The sequence below is a fragment of the Dothidotthia symphoricarpi genome, assembly GCF_010015815.1.
Source record: "Dothidotthia symphoricarpi CBS 119687 unplaced genomic scaffold P153scaffold_22, whole genome shotgun sequence".
NCBI lineage: Eukaryota > Fungi > Ascomycota > Dothideomycetes > Pleosporales > Dothidotthiaceae > Dothidotthia > Dothidotthia symphoricarpi.
Window position 1 is genome coordinate 488998 of NW_022985029.1, and position 12927 is coordinate 501924.

A 12927-nucleotide genomic window follows, 5' to 3' on the forward strand; every position below is an offset into this window, starting at 1 on the left:
TCGTGCTCTTTAATCTATCTGAAGCGTGCAAGCGAGTACCAAGCGTGTCACCCCCGCGCAAGGCTCAGCTCGAACCGTATCTATACAATCTCGTACACGTCGGCGACGGACTTGACTTCCTTGGAGAAGCTGATCTCTTGATTCATGGAGAAGAGGGTTACGGTGGAGACCTTGACAGAATTAGCGAGAGTGTTAGGAAGTACAAGCGTAAATAAACTTACATCGAGGTCCACGAAAGGCGTGGATTTGGTAAACCGCACCCGCATGGGGAAGAATTCTGTATCGCTGCCAGCTTGGGCCTCAAACTCAAAGCTACCAGAGCTGTTTGCCTCGTCGACAGCGCCAATGTTCCACTCAATGCTGTCGCCGCTGACTTCGTACACTGCGTCGAAAGAAGAGACGGTCGGCTCATCTGTCTCGAAGGGAATAGTGACCGTCACATCCTTCAATGGGCTGCCGCCGGTGAGCTCGTACTCGACGGTGATGTTGAATGTACTGCCCGATTCCTCCACCCATACCCTGAACGTGATAGGTGGGTCAGACACGTCCTCGGGCCTTGGTGCAAGCTTCCACTTCATGACACCAATGCCCATGTTCGCAGGGAATCCTTTGGTTGTATCGGCCAGCTGGAGGACCTTTGAGCTTCTGAACACGGGCTTGTCGACCTTAGGGTGCGTCATCAGCTGGGCGCCACGAGTGTCACCAGATGCGAGGTCGAGCTTGACCTGTGTAAGAGAAGGGTCGGAGATCTTGAGCTGCATCTCACCCTTGACCTCGAAGGACTTGAGGAGACCCTCGCGGTCGAAACGGGCGGAGATGGATTCGTTGGTGGTGATGTGCACAGCGTCGCGGTCGGTCGAAGTGGACTGGCGAGCGCTTGATGGTGCAGCAGCCGCCGGAGCAGATGGCTTGGGCGTAACAAGAGGCTCGCTCTCTGGTGGCATATCCCCGGCTACCTGGTCGAACATGTTGGTCGTCTTGCTCTTCTTGCCCAGCTGCATGCCCTTCTTGCCCAGAGCCAGCGGCTTGCTCGTTGCTTTCTTCTTCTCCTCGTAGCTGTCGTACGTGTCTGTGACGGTAGTGGTGGGTACGCTGGGTGTGTAGGTCGGATACGATGACTGGCGACCCATGCCGCCGGCCATGCCCCCCCCTCCGCTACCCATCCCTCCGCCCATTCCTCCTTGGCCTGCGCGTGCGGATCTCGACATCTCCTTGCGCTGCATCTCGAGCTGCTTGGCGCGGCGTTTGCGCTCTTCTGAAGCCTCGAGCTCCTTGTTCCGCGCAATAATTTCCTGGATGCGCTCCTCGTGAGACTCCATGTCCAGGAACGTCTTGATCTGGCTCATGGTCAAGTTCTCCCTGTATCCCAGTGTGACGATTTCGTCAAAGGCCGTAAGAAGCTCAAACGCATTCTTCAAGATCTCGCGCTCGTCCATGGACTTGCATATCGACGACACGACCTGGGCGAACAAATGCAGCGTGTTGATGTCTTGCAGGATGTTCGATTGCAGGTTGGTGATCAACACCATGTACAGCTCGTCCAAGGGCTGGTATACGTAGCGCACGTTGTCCTGTTCGCACGTCGTGTGCTGGGTCCCGCTGTCGGCAAGCTTGGGGAAGGACGCGAGGAGAGCTTCAATGCGCGATCGCTGGATCTCCCGGAACTGGCGCGAGAGGACGGCCTTGCCGCCTCGTGTGCATATCGACGCCGCGAGGACCACCTAGCTCTTCGTCAGCTTTCTGGGAGGACACGAAGCCTTCAGGAACGTTGTCTCTGACCATGATGGCTGGCAATCAATTATCTGCACTGGTAGACTCTCAATATACGAGTCGAAGATGTGTGTTTTTGTATGGCGGCCTGGCTCTCGAAGCTGGGATAGTGTTCGAGGGGAGTATGTGGAGGGGGTTCTCGGAGAGGTACTCGAGCAGCGATGTCCGTACGCTTCTTTCCGTGATACGTGGGGCGAGGTGATTATATGGAAGTGAAACTACCCAGAACACAATATGGCACGGGTCAGACAAGCTGTTCAGATTGCCTTTCTGTAGATTCAAAGTGACAACCGTGGACCCTTGTGGACAGTTTCACGTGATTGGTGATTTGCCTAGCGTGGTGCTCTTACCAAACAATCCTCCCCTCTAAATGACATGACAACAACTGCACCGTACAACATTCAACTCTCTCGCCTGCCCTCCGGACACTGCCGTCGAACTGTGATTTCCAAAGTGTGATTTCTCGGACCCTCGACTTCTACCCACGATTTTAGTGACTGCATTCGCCGCCTGCATTCTCGCGCAGGCTCCCACCATTCTTGGCGCGACGCATACAGAGTGCTTTGTCTCATTCATACGCTCTCCTTCACCCTCGCTCGCGTAACAGTCGGACGCTGGATTATGCGCTTCTAGCTCTCGATATCCGCGCTGCGTACTGATCAGTAGAACTCGAGTGTTCGTTCGCCTCCCGTGATTCGCGACGCGCTCGACACGCTCCTTTACTTTGCCCCCCACTATCAGTCATCCAACTTTTGCAAACATTCCTTGCACTACGACGCACAAAATGACTACCGCCACGCAAGCTGTGCCGGGCATCGACATCTCCGCCGCCGACGACGACATGGATGTACATTCTGATAATGGCTTCGACTTTGGCGACGGAGATATCGAACTAGACTTGGAACCTGCGCCTTCCGCCTACCACAACGACGATGACGATGTGTCGATACAAGATGCGGCAACGGATGGCGGACCAGAGCTGCAAACATATCCTGCCGATCAGGACGACTTTATGGCCGACAACGATGACTTGATTGAGCCTGATGACATCGAGTATGGCGATGATGAAGTGGTAGCAATGAGCGACCCTGTCACGACACAAGCGCAAACGCCCCCACCTGTTGACGAAGATTTGATTGACTATTCCGACGACGACGAGGAGCAACCACTTCAGGATGATCAAGGCACGGAGTATCATGAGGGAACTGATGTCCAAGATGAAACTCCGGCCGTGTTACAAGATTCGCTCGAGGAAGACCTGCACGTCCCTACTCCTGCCGATGACGTCCGTGATGGAGAAAGTAACGAGTATGGTGCACACCAGGACACGACAGAACAAGATGCAGTCGCCGTAAAATCTGACCATCATGAGTCGCCAAACAGTCATCATGAACCCCAATCAAAGGCCGATGATGAAGAGTTTGCTCATCAAGACAGCGATGACGGTGGGATCCTACTACAAGAACCAGAACTTCCTGGTGATGAAGCTGAGGACAATCATAGCGACTACCCCGGTGTTGCGCAAGATGACGTTGACGTTGTTGAATCTACTACCACACATGTGCCTGAAGAGAACGGTTCATCTGAACTGCGACCTGTCACAGTCAACTACGGTGGCAATGATCTATGGCTTTTCAAGCAGTACGATGCTGATAACAGTGGCGATTGGTTGCTCGAAGACCTTGCGCTTGCCGGATCGAGAATCTCAGATCTCTTCCAGGCCTGCAGGTCTGCGCTCGGCGACGATGTCTCGAACGAAACAGAGATTGGGTTTCGGTTTGATCATCTGCACAACATGGAGCTCTATGAGGACAACACTGCGTGCGTTGCTGTTTCCCTGGAACGCCTAGTCGACCTGTATCACACACTTCATGCGCAAGACGACGATAGTGAGCCAGAGTCTTTCTATGTTTCATTACAATTCCGCCCACGCTTCGCTACGCTGCTCGCTGACGTTGCGAAGTATGCTGAGCAGGGAAGTGGCTTCTCAGGGCTGAGCACTGCTATCGCTGCAGGTGAGACTCACTTTACCAAGCTTTCCTCTGGCGCCTCCACTGAGCGAGAATTTGCCGATTGGGAAAGTGAAGAGCAAGAAGAGAACGATGTCAGTGAGGAACAGCCGACTGTTACGCAGCCGGCAGATGATGTAGTCCACCAAGAACAGATCGACGGCGAACCCGAAGACCAAGCATCTGTTGAGGCACACAACGACGTCGAAGTAGAGCATCCCGTTGATGATGAGCAACACCTTGATCATGATGACAGTGCAGATGCAGAAAACAACACTCAAGAAGAACAACAAGAACAGCAGGACGTCCCTGATGATGACCCTGCTTCCCAAAACTCTACTAACACTGACTTTCTTCCAAATGAACCTATTGACGCATCAGTTGGCCAGGAAGAGGTAATCGAAGAACAGGAGAGTGACGTGGCCAATACCCGTAGTGAAAGTATTCCCGCAACGGAATTGCAAACGCGCGAAGAGGAGGATCTCATTGATTACAGTGATGACGAAGGTCTCGAAGATGTCGCGGAAGCCGAACCATCGCCTACCAAGGAACAGTCTCCGTCATCATCAACGGTACAAGGTGATGAGCCTGCCGTCGCCGAAGACGACGCTTTTCTTGCGGAACCTGTTCGTCCTGATGGCTACGACGATGAAAACGACGATGGCGTTGCCCTCAATATCAACGACCAAGACGATTCAGCGTCGATACACCAGGAACAAGATGACAACACGTACGAACAGGATGAATACCCGGAGTATGACCAAACATACGGTCAAGAAGAAACATTTCAAGACTTTCAGGAACAGGGCACAGAAGAGTTGTCTATCCAACCGGAGGTCGAGGGCAACGCTAACCAGGACTCCACTGGTTATGAGTATCAAATACTTGACCAGCAAGTTAACGTAGATCTTGACGGCGGTGTCGAGGACTACGACCAAGGGATTGCCGACCCTAACACTGTTGCCGATGACTTTACTGGTGTGGAAGACTTCCTGGACCTCGACGACTCACACGACTGGACCACCAACGAGGATTTCATCGTGACCATGGCTGAGAATGCAGTCCCTACTCTGGACGGCGTCACGGCTCATGCTGGCGAGGACGACGGTGTGGTTGAGCAGTCTGCGGCCGTGGCGTCTTCGACTGCAGATCCTGTTGCAACCTCGTTGACTGATTCGAAAAACTCATCGCCTCAAAGGCAGAAGAGGTCTATTGACGAGGTTGGCAATGAGGCAGACGATGCACTCGACTCCATAGGTATGTTTTATCTGTCACTACGAAAGCGATTCTTTGGTGCTAACACTTCTTGCCAGACCCCAAACGGCCCAGAGTGTGACACCCCCGTCCTCCGAGTCTTCAGAGCTCCGACGGATACTAACCACTAGCCTGTCCGTTCCATTATTTTCGACTCCAATTCTTCGACCGTCTTCCCTACGCCCCCCAAGACCCATTAACAGTATCTATAATTCACCATCAGCGTCCAGTGAGATGACGCCGGTCAAGGGCCACGCATTTCCAACTCGCCCTTATGTCGATGAAATAGCTGCTAACCATAGGTCACAATCTCGCCAAAAATACTAACATATGATCACACTCTCGCAAAACCAACTCCGTCGCCATCATGGACCAAGGCTATGATGACAACCAAGGTGAGCAATTGTATACCCATCATCCTCATCAAGAGGCTGCCGACCCTAGTGGTTGAGACATGCATCTTTTCTTCTTTTGTTTTGTCTTTTTTTTTGTGGGGCAAAGGCAGATGAACTGCGAAAAGCATGGTTCACAGCACATGCTTTTCGGCAAAAGCGGTTTCAAAAGGCGTTGTCGGGCGACATGGAACGCAGAGTTTCACTCATCTTTGGCGTTGAATACCCGATTGTTCTATGTGGGGATTAGGATGAGGTACCCGTGAGCATCACGTCATCGATGGTGGGCCGTTGGGGCTATTTTTGCGCGGCATGGCTGTTTATCCCAGCAGCTTCGTATCTGCGTAGACACCTAGCTGCTGATCGCAGTTGGATGTTTTTGTATTTTAGCCATCATCATCTACATTAGCCTAATTCAACACATCGTACTCGTACACTCGAGTTTGAGTCGCATCCGTGTGCATGTGTCAGACAGCCTACCCTTGTCCAAATTGTGTAAGGTACAGTGTGAGGGTTACGCGTCCTTGGCAGTCTCGATCTTGATCTGCAGGCGTTGAGGCTGAGCTGACGAAACCGTTCGGTATCCCCTGCTTTGTAGATGAAACCGTGATACAGTGACTTGAATTCGTTGATCTTACCATCTTCGCCACTCTCTCCTTTGTTGCCCTGCGTTCGCTACATTGAGCTGTTGTCGCTGTGCCATCCCTCGTTGAGCAGCCGTCCCAACGTCACCCCCACACTCGTTCGACCCTCTTGTGACCCTCCTCGCCCTTGCACGCACGGCGTTTGGTGAAACACGAAACGCTGCACTCCCTCGTCGTGCTTGCCAGCGCCACAGCAAGACCCTACGACCCTCACCTCCGCTTCATCGCCGCATCATCGAGGCGACACGTACGCCCATCACACGTTATCGATACCGAGGTCGCTGCCGACAGCAACGAAGCGCACCCCCTCCTACCACAGCTATATCACTCAGCGCTGTAGGCCTCGTACTTGAAAGGAGAGACGTGAAATTGGTCGCCGAGACCTTTGTGCGATACGATGGAAGACAAGTACGTCGCCGCTGCGCAAGGAGCCAGACGAACCAGAATGGCACTCATACTCGAGATAGATACATTGGCTTGATGCTGGCTGTGTCCTCGTCACTTGCTATTGGTAAGAATTCTTGCGAACAGCTTGGTCGCGCATATCGCTAACACATTGTTCACAGGCGCGAGTTTCGTCATAACGAAGAAGGTTCGTCGCTCCCCGTCCGCGGCCTTGGTCCCCTCCGCGATCGATGTGCAATTCCGCCGAACAACAAGACTGACGACGTGTTCGAATAGGGTCTGATTGCGTCCGCTGAAAAACATGGCTTCGACGGAGAGGGCTTCTCGTACCTGCAGAACCCTACTTGGTGGGCTGGGATAACGACGAGTGAGCGCACACACGGCAGCGCAAGGGAGCAGACAGCTGACTGGACACAGTGGTACTCGGCGAGATATTCAACTTTGCAGCATACGCGTTTGCGCCCGCAATTCTCGTAACGCCGTTGGGAGCACTTTCGGTGCTTATTGGGTTCGTGGCATTGGAGAGCAGCGAGAAGCATGCGCTAATTCATATACAGCGCGGTTCTGGGATCGTATTTCTTGGACGAACAGCTAGGCGTGCTGGGAAGAATTGGCTGCGCGATATGCCTCATCGGATCGGTTGTCATTGTACTGCATGCGCCGCCAGACAAGGAAGTTTCGTCTGTAGACGAGATCTTGAATCTTGCGATCCAACCTGGTATGTTCACCATTGAGCCTTCCTGCGCAGAACTCCAGATGAACTGACTTGAGACGAATCCAGGCTTCCTCTTCTACTGCGCCTTTGTGGCCGTCTTCTCCATGTTCATGATCTATAAGATTGCGCCAAAGTATGGCCGAAAGAATCCACTGATCTACCTCTCCATCTGTTCGACGACCGGCTCCGTCTCGATTATGGCTATCAAAGCCTTTGGCATAGCGCTGAAGATGACGTTTGCCGGGAACAACCAGTTCACGCACCCCTCGACATATGTCTTTGTTATCATGATCGTAGGCTGCATCCTCACGCAGATGAACTACTTCAACAAGGCTCTGAGCCAGTTTTCGACAAACATGTGCGTATCCAGATCCAATTCGAAGAGAAACACTGACACTGGAATAGTGTCAATCCTCTCTACTATGTGACGTTCACCACCTGCACCCTCATTGCATCCTGTCTGCTCTTCCAGGGCTTCAACACAACATCCTCCGTGAACACGATCTCGCTCCTCTGCGGCTTCCTTACTATCTTCTCCGGTGTCTACCTTCTCAATCTCTCGCGCGAAGACTCTCAAATCAGGAACGCCTGCGACTCGTACGCCGATGGTCTGCCGTCTGACCCTCTCTCCGAATTTCACACACGACGCAGCATGCAAGCACGGAGAAGCGAGGAGTTAAGGAGCCCGTTCCATGCGGCACGGAACAGTGGAGACAGGAGGGGGCTGATGCACGACTACGACGTGGAGAACCAGTTCGAACTGGGAGACTTGGCGGAAAGTGAAGATGAGATGGAGCCTGAGGGCAAGAGGACGAGCTTCGATCGGCAGACAAGACTCAACGGGCGCGCAAACGTTGGCAAGTCGAGAGACGTGAGAGTAAAGAAGGAAATAGTGGAGCCGAAACGCGTTGCATCACTTCGGTGAGTGCTGCGCGACTAAAGAAGTCTTTGCATCAGCAGAAGAGATGAGAAGGTGGGAGGCAAGGAGGCGTTCCGGATCATACCACATAACAAAGGAGATTCCGCATGGCTGGCTACGCGGATTACGTTTCGTTTGTTTGCAGAGTCCGCATTTGAGGATTGGGATCGATATTGTTATCTATTGGCGTTCAGAAGGAGGGTGTGCTCGGTAGTACATGGAAGAAGGCGCCTAGGAAGCGAAAAACCTTGTACTTGCATGATGTCAGCATGAAAGCGTATACCCAGGGCGATATACAAGGCGGGGCGCTGGGGAAATGATATATGAGATTCTCGTTGAGACTTAGAATAGATGAGTGAGGCGAGCACTTGTAAGTGTATATGCGGGCTTGTTGAATATCTGCTCTTGCGACAGGCTGGGCCTGATGTAGTGTTCACTCTTTTACCTTGACAGTTACAATACTTTCCATCTATTCAATTGTAAAACGTGACTGCGCGACCACGCTAGACACGCGCCCCACACATTGCAGCAAACCCTCGACCATCAACATCACCACTTCCTATCCACACTTCCAAGTACCCATCATGGAGGCCCCTAAAGGACCCCGACTGCTCCAGCAAGCAGAGAAAATCTTGCTGCATCCCGTCCATGCCAATCTGATCTCCTACTGCCCGACTATGGACCTGGTTGCCGTTGTTACAGATGAGGAGAACCTGGACGTGTATCGAATCAACGGCCAAAGAGCTTTTGGCGTGAAGAGAAAGAGCGAGGATGTAGCAGTCGATGCGATGCAGTGGGAGGAGAACGGGAAGAGAATCGCAATTAGCTGGAGTGACGGGTCAACTGATCTGGTCAGTGTGGAGACGGGCAAAGTGGGGCTTGGGGGATTGACACTCGGTGTGGGGGATGATACCGTACAGGCCAGAGTGAAGTGTATGGGCTGGGGGGTAAACTTCATTGATGTTGAGGGGGTCAAGAGAAGGATAGGGAGTGGGAAGACGAACGTCGATTTTGATACACCGACGACTGAGGGTTGGGACGATTTTAAGAACGACGCCACGCTCGAGGACTTTTTGCAGCGACAGCCGGATTTGCAGAACTTGGACATCGCGCCCGATCTGCCTGATCAGCTTGCCATGATGGATATGGAGACCCTCCTGCCGAAACTTCCTGCCATTCCGCTACCGCCTGCGATGCCGTTCATGCGCGTCGCAAAAGCAGATTCGGGGGCATTTGGGAGTCAGGCTGAGGTTGACGCGCTGTTGCATTCGCATCATCTGAAAGATCATAATTCGGTGGACATGTTCATACGGTGTTCCGACCAGGGAACAGTACATCCGTCGATTTACGATTCGCTTGAGACGGTCAGTGTGAGGTTGCCGACTGCGTGGAATGTCGAAACAACGCCGATGTTGCATGCGAATCATCCGTATAGCTGCACGCACGGTTTGCTCGTGCAGACTGCTACTAGGACAAGGCAGAAACACATCGCCTTTGTTCCGCTGACACTGAATTTCATACCGAGCGCGGGCATCTATCTGCACCTCATCGCCTCGAAGACATCGCAGCTGCAGAACCTGATGCTGTACATGACGCAGTGTCTGCAGCGTATACGCACTTTCTTCAAGCACGCACAAGACCTGCCCTCGAAATTCATGATGAACATCTCAGAGACGCTCGAGGAGAAAGGCCAAGGCGATCTTGTGACGAATCTCTTCCACATAGCATGCACGGGCAATTGTCCCCCCTTGGTCCGCGAATGGCTCGTCGACGAACTTGCTGAGCAGGGCCACAAGCGATGGGACAACATCGTTACATCCAGTCTCACCACGCTCCTTGCTCTCGTGCACGAGAATCTCATCCCGGCAATCGACCGCTGCGCCATAGTCATCTCGCGACTCCGCGGCCTGGCACAATTCCACGATCGAGACTGGATCTTCAGCTGCCCGATTACAGACTTTACCGCCCTCGTCGAAACACTGAAAAGCATGCGTCTTCTAGCTCACACCGTCCTCCTCTACGCTGCCGATGAGAAGCGCCAGTTCCACGCTTTCAGCAAGTGGCTGCGCTTCTGCATCGACTACGAAGCCACGGAGCCAGAGTCGCAGTCACGCGCTGAGATGGAGATGCGGGACCCGGGCGTTGATATCGGCATGGTGCTCGAGTACATTCGCTACGGGCTTACAAAATCCAGTCTCTCGCCGCACCTAAGGCCTGAAGCGCAGTTGAGCTCCGAACAGAGAGGCCAAGAGGTAGCGAGTTACGAGGACACACGGAAAGCCATCGAGCTGTCAAAAGAGGGCGCGGGATTTAAAGAAGAGGCACTATGTCTGGAGTTTGTCGCCGGGCACCTGGGAGAGGGCGTGACAAAGTTGCTGAAGCAGGTGAGCCAGTGGCAGGAAACTAACACACAGATGGACTGTGGCATCGTCCTCGAGGAAACACACGACACAGAAGACCTAATAGCCGACATGCGTATGCTGTCCGAGGTACATCTCCACCTCCCTCCTCCCCCTAACTAAACTGACACACAAACAGCTCTCCCGCCCCGCAATATCAACCTACATCGCCCTCTGCTCCCCCTCCTCCCCAGACACCCTCCACATCCACCGCCTAACCCACACCCCCCGCCTGACCTCTCTTCCGAAAGACCTCCACAGCCACTCCACCTCGACGCTCACTTTCCCGCAAGACACAAAGATCATCGATGCGAAATTCGCAGACGATACCACCATCCTCGTACTCCTGCACTGCTCGTCCCCAGACTCAAATCTCATCCTCGCTTTACCCTACACGTCAACACCAACACCATCATCAACATCCGCACCCACGCCACTAATATCATACACTCCCACCCCCCACCCGCCGCACACACTCCCCCACGGCGCCCCTCCACCCCCGAGCTCCCGCGCAAAAACACACATCACACCGCAAATCATCGAAAAGCACACTCGGCACGTCTTCGAGGGCCGGTTCACGCCGCTGAAACTCGTGGTCAACGGGCGGAAAGGCAGGCGGGTGATTGTGGTGCTGGGTAGCGATAGGAAGCACTACCGGGTTCTGGATATGGACTTTGCGGCGAGAAAAGAGGGCGGTGGTGAGGCGGAGACGGGTGACGTCGGAGAGAGTAGTGAGGGCGAAGAGGGTGCTGACAGGGACGGGGATGTTGATATGGGTGGAGCTTAGTCTGGTCATCCAGTTTGTAATGTCAACTCTGCTTCAAGGGCTGGTTACAAATAACACATGCACAGCTCACAAGATCATCAGGAACTGCATGGATTGGAATAGTTGATTGAATCATATCACGTTTCCAGGTGCAGACCAGATGCATTTTTCGGAATCACATTCCCTATGAACCCATCATGCATGCAAGCCGTGAAAAGCCTAGCTTGCCGAGAAGTTTCGTAATAACGCCCGGCCTCCAGCATGGAAAGGCCTGGAGAGAATAACCGACCGCATCATTGTCCATAACCCACATCGACGCCACCATATCAAACACTCTAATCCTTGACCTTCTGGGTACCACGGAGCAGACCCGTCCTCCTGGCGGCGATGAGACCGGCCTTTTGTCCCTGTACGGCGTATCGGGAGATGGTCGAGGCTTTACCGATATGCTGGTGGTTACCACCACCGTGGGGATGGTCGACGGGGTTCATGGCAACACCACGAGTCCTGGGCCAGCTGTTGCGCTTGGCAGCGAACTAGGGCGTGTCAGCGGTTGGTCATGTAAATTCAAGCAGAGAGCGCACCTTATGCTTAGCACGCGAGGCCTTGAGGAGAGGCTTGTCTGTTCGGCCGCCACCGGCGACGATACCGACCATACCACGGCACGAGCTGGGGAGGACCTTCTTGGCGCCAGATGGGAGCTTGACACGGGTCTTGCCCTCATCAGGGTTGTGGCCGATGACCGTCACGTAGTTACCGGAGGTACGTCCGAGCGCACCACGGTCGCCGTTCTTGTCCTCGACGTTGGTGAGGACGGTTCCCTCGGGAACAGCGTGGAGGGGGAGGATGTTGCCGATGGTGAGGGCGGCGTTCTTTCCGGCGTAGATGAACTTTTCCACAGTCAGCCCCAGTGCTCCGTCATGTGCCCGTGCTGCCCAAACTGACCTGGCCAGTGTACATGCCCTCGTTGGCGATGAAAGTCTCGGTGTTGTGCTTGAATCGGTATGGCTGCAGAGTCTGTGAGCGTCGCGTTCAGTTGGCGATTGGAGTGGGGGCTTGTACGTTGCGGAAAGTGACCCTGGCGAGAGGAGCGCCTGTGGTTGCGTCAGTCCAGCGCCCAAAATTGCACCTTCTGCACCGGGTACTCACCACGACCGGAATCGTGGACAATCTCCTTTACGACACCCCGAATGTAGCCATTGCGCTCAGCCTGTGCCAGTTAGCCCTCGATTCCCAGTCTCCCTTGTCGCGGTGCGGCGGGCGGCGGACGTACGTAGTCGATGACACGGAACTGGGCGGGGGCCTTGTTCAAGCGGGTGTTGGCCGTGAAGATAGAGCCGCGACCCTTACGTTGGTTGCGAATAACCCTACCCATGGCGACGGTGTTGTGTGGTGTAGAGATCGATTGAGTGCCGTGAGGACGAAGCACTCGTGTGTGGAATCCAAAATCGCTCTCCGAGCTAAGCGAGCCGCTAGTGGTTTGGCGCGCCAAGATTTCTTCGCGTCACCCTCGCCATCCCTCCATGTACCTGTCAACACCTTGATGCGAGTTGGTTGTGTTCATGTACTTGTTAAATACTTTTGTGCCTTGAGGCCTGGTTCATTTGAATGAGCTGATATTCGAATACCGTCGACGGCATCATGTTCACATCAG

The 12927-nt window shown here is 53.8% G+C and overlaps 5 protein-coding genes across 5 annotated transcripts; 3 read left to right on the forward strand and 2 right to left on the reverse strand.

Moving 5' to 3' along the window:
• Positions 1–80: 80 nt before the first annotated feature.
• On the reverse strand, positions 81–1782 carry P153DRAFT_379377 (uncharacterized protein; the record flags this gene model as incomplete). Its single annotated transcript, XM_033669862.1, has 3 exons — positions 81–170; positions 222–1721; positions 1780–1782. 3 exons carry the CDS (start codon positions 1780–1782, stop codon positions 81–83), a joined length of 1593 nt encoding a protein of 530 aa, XP_033519168.1.
• Positions 1783–2147: 365 nt separating this feature from the next.
• P153DRAFT_400859 (uncharacterized protein) lies at positions 2148–5428 on the forward strand. Its single transcript, XM_033671857.1, has 2 exons — positions 2148–5036; positions 5093–5428. The coding sequence occupies exons 1-2, from the start codon at positions 2555–2557 to the stop codon at positions 5113–5115; spliced, it is 2505 nt and encodes an 834-aa protein (XP_033519169.1). The 5' UTR covers positions 2148–2554; the 3' UTR covers positions 5116–5428.
• A 583-nt stretch (positions 5429–6011) lies between these two features.
• P153DRAFT_370690 (DUF803-domain-containing protein) lies at positions 6012–8412 on the forward strand. Its single transcript, XM_033669098.1, has 8 exons — positions 6012–6477; positions 6537–6580; positions 6636–6661; positions 6751–6841; positions 6892–6982; positions 7032–7192; positions 7256–7547; positions 7595–8412. Exons 1-8 carry the CDS (start codon positions 6467–6469, stop codon positions 8112–8114), a joined length of 1236 nt encoding a protein of 411 aa, XP_033519170.1. The 5' UTR covers positions 6012–6466; the 3' UTR covers positions 8115–8412.
• Positions 8413–8691: 279 nt separating this feature from the next.
• P153DRAFT_350031 (uncharacterized protein) lies at positions 8692–11294 on the forward strand (the record flags this gene model as incomplete). The annotated part of the gene is made up of 2 exons (XM_033666270.1): positions 8692–10597; positions 10647–11294. Coding segments are annotated over 2 exons (2554 nt in total), but the record flags the coding sequence as incomplete, so codon positions are not given.
• Positions 11295–11369: 75 nt separating this feature from the next.
• On the reverse strand, positions 11370–12666 carry P153DRAFT_400861 (ribosomal protein L2). The gene is made up of 6 exons (XM_033671858.1): positions 12547–12666; positions 12423–12483; positions 12336–12367; positions 12219–12281; positions 11858–12163; positions 11370–11809 (listed from the first exon to the last, which is right to left on the reverse strand). Exons 1-6 carry the CDS (start codon positions 12646–12648, stop codon positions 11609–11611), a joined length of 765 nt encoding a protein of 254 aa, XP_033519172.1. The 5' UTR covers positions 12649–12666; the 3' UTR covers positions 11370–11608.
• Between the last annotated feature and the right edge of the window lie 261 nt (positions 12667–12927).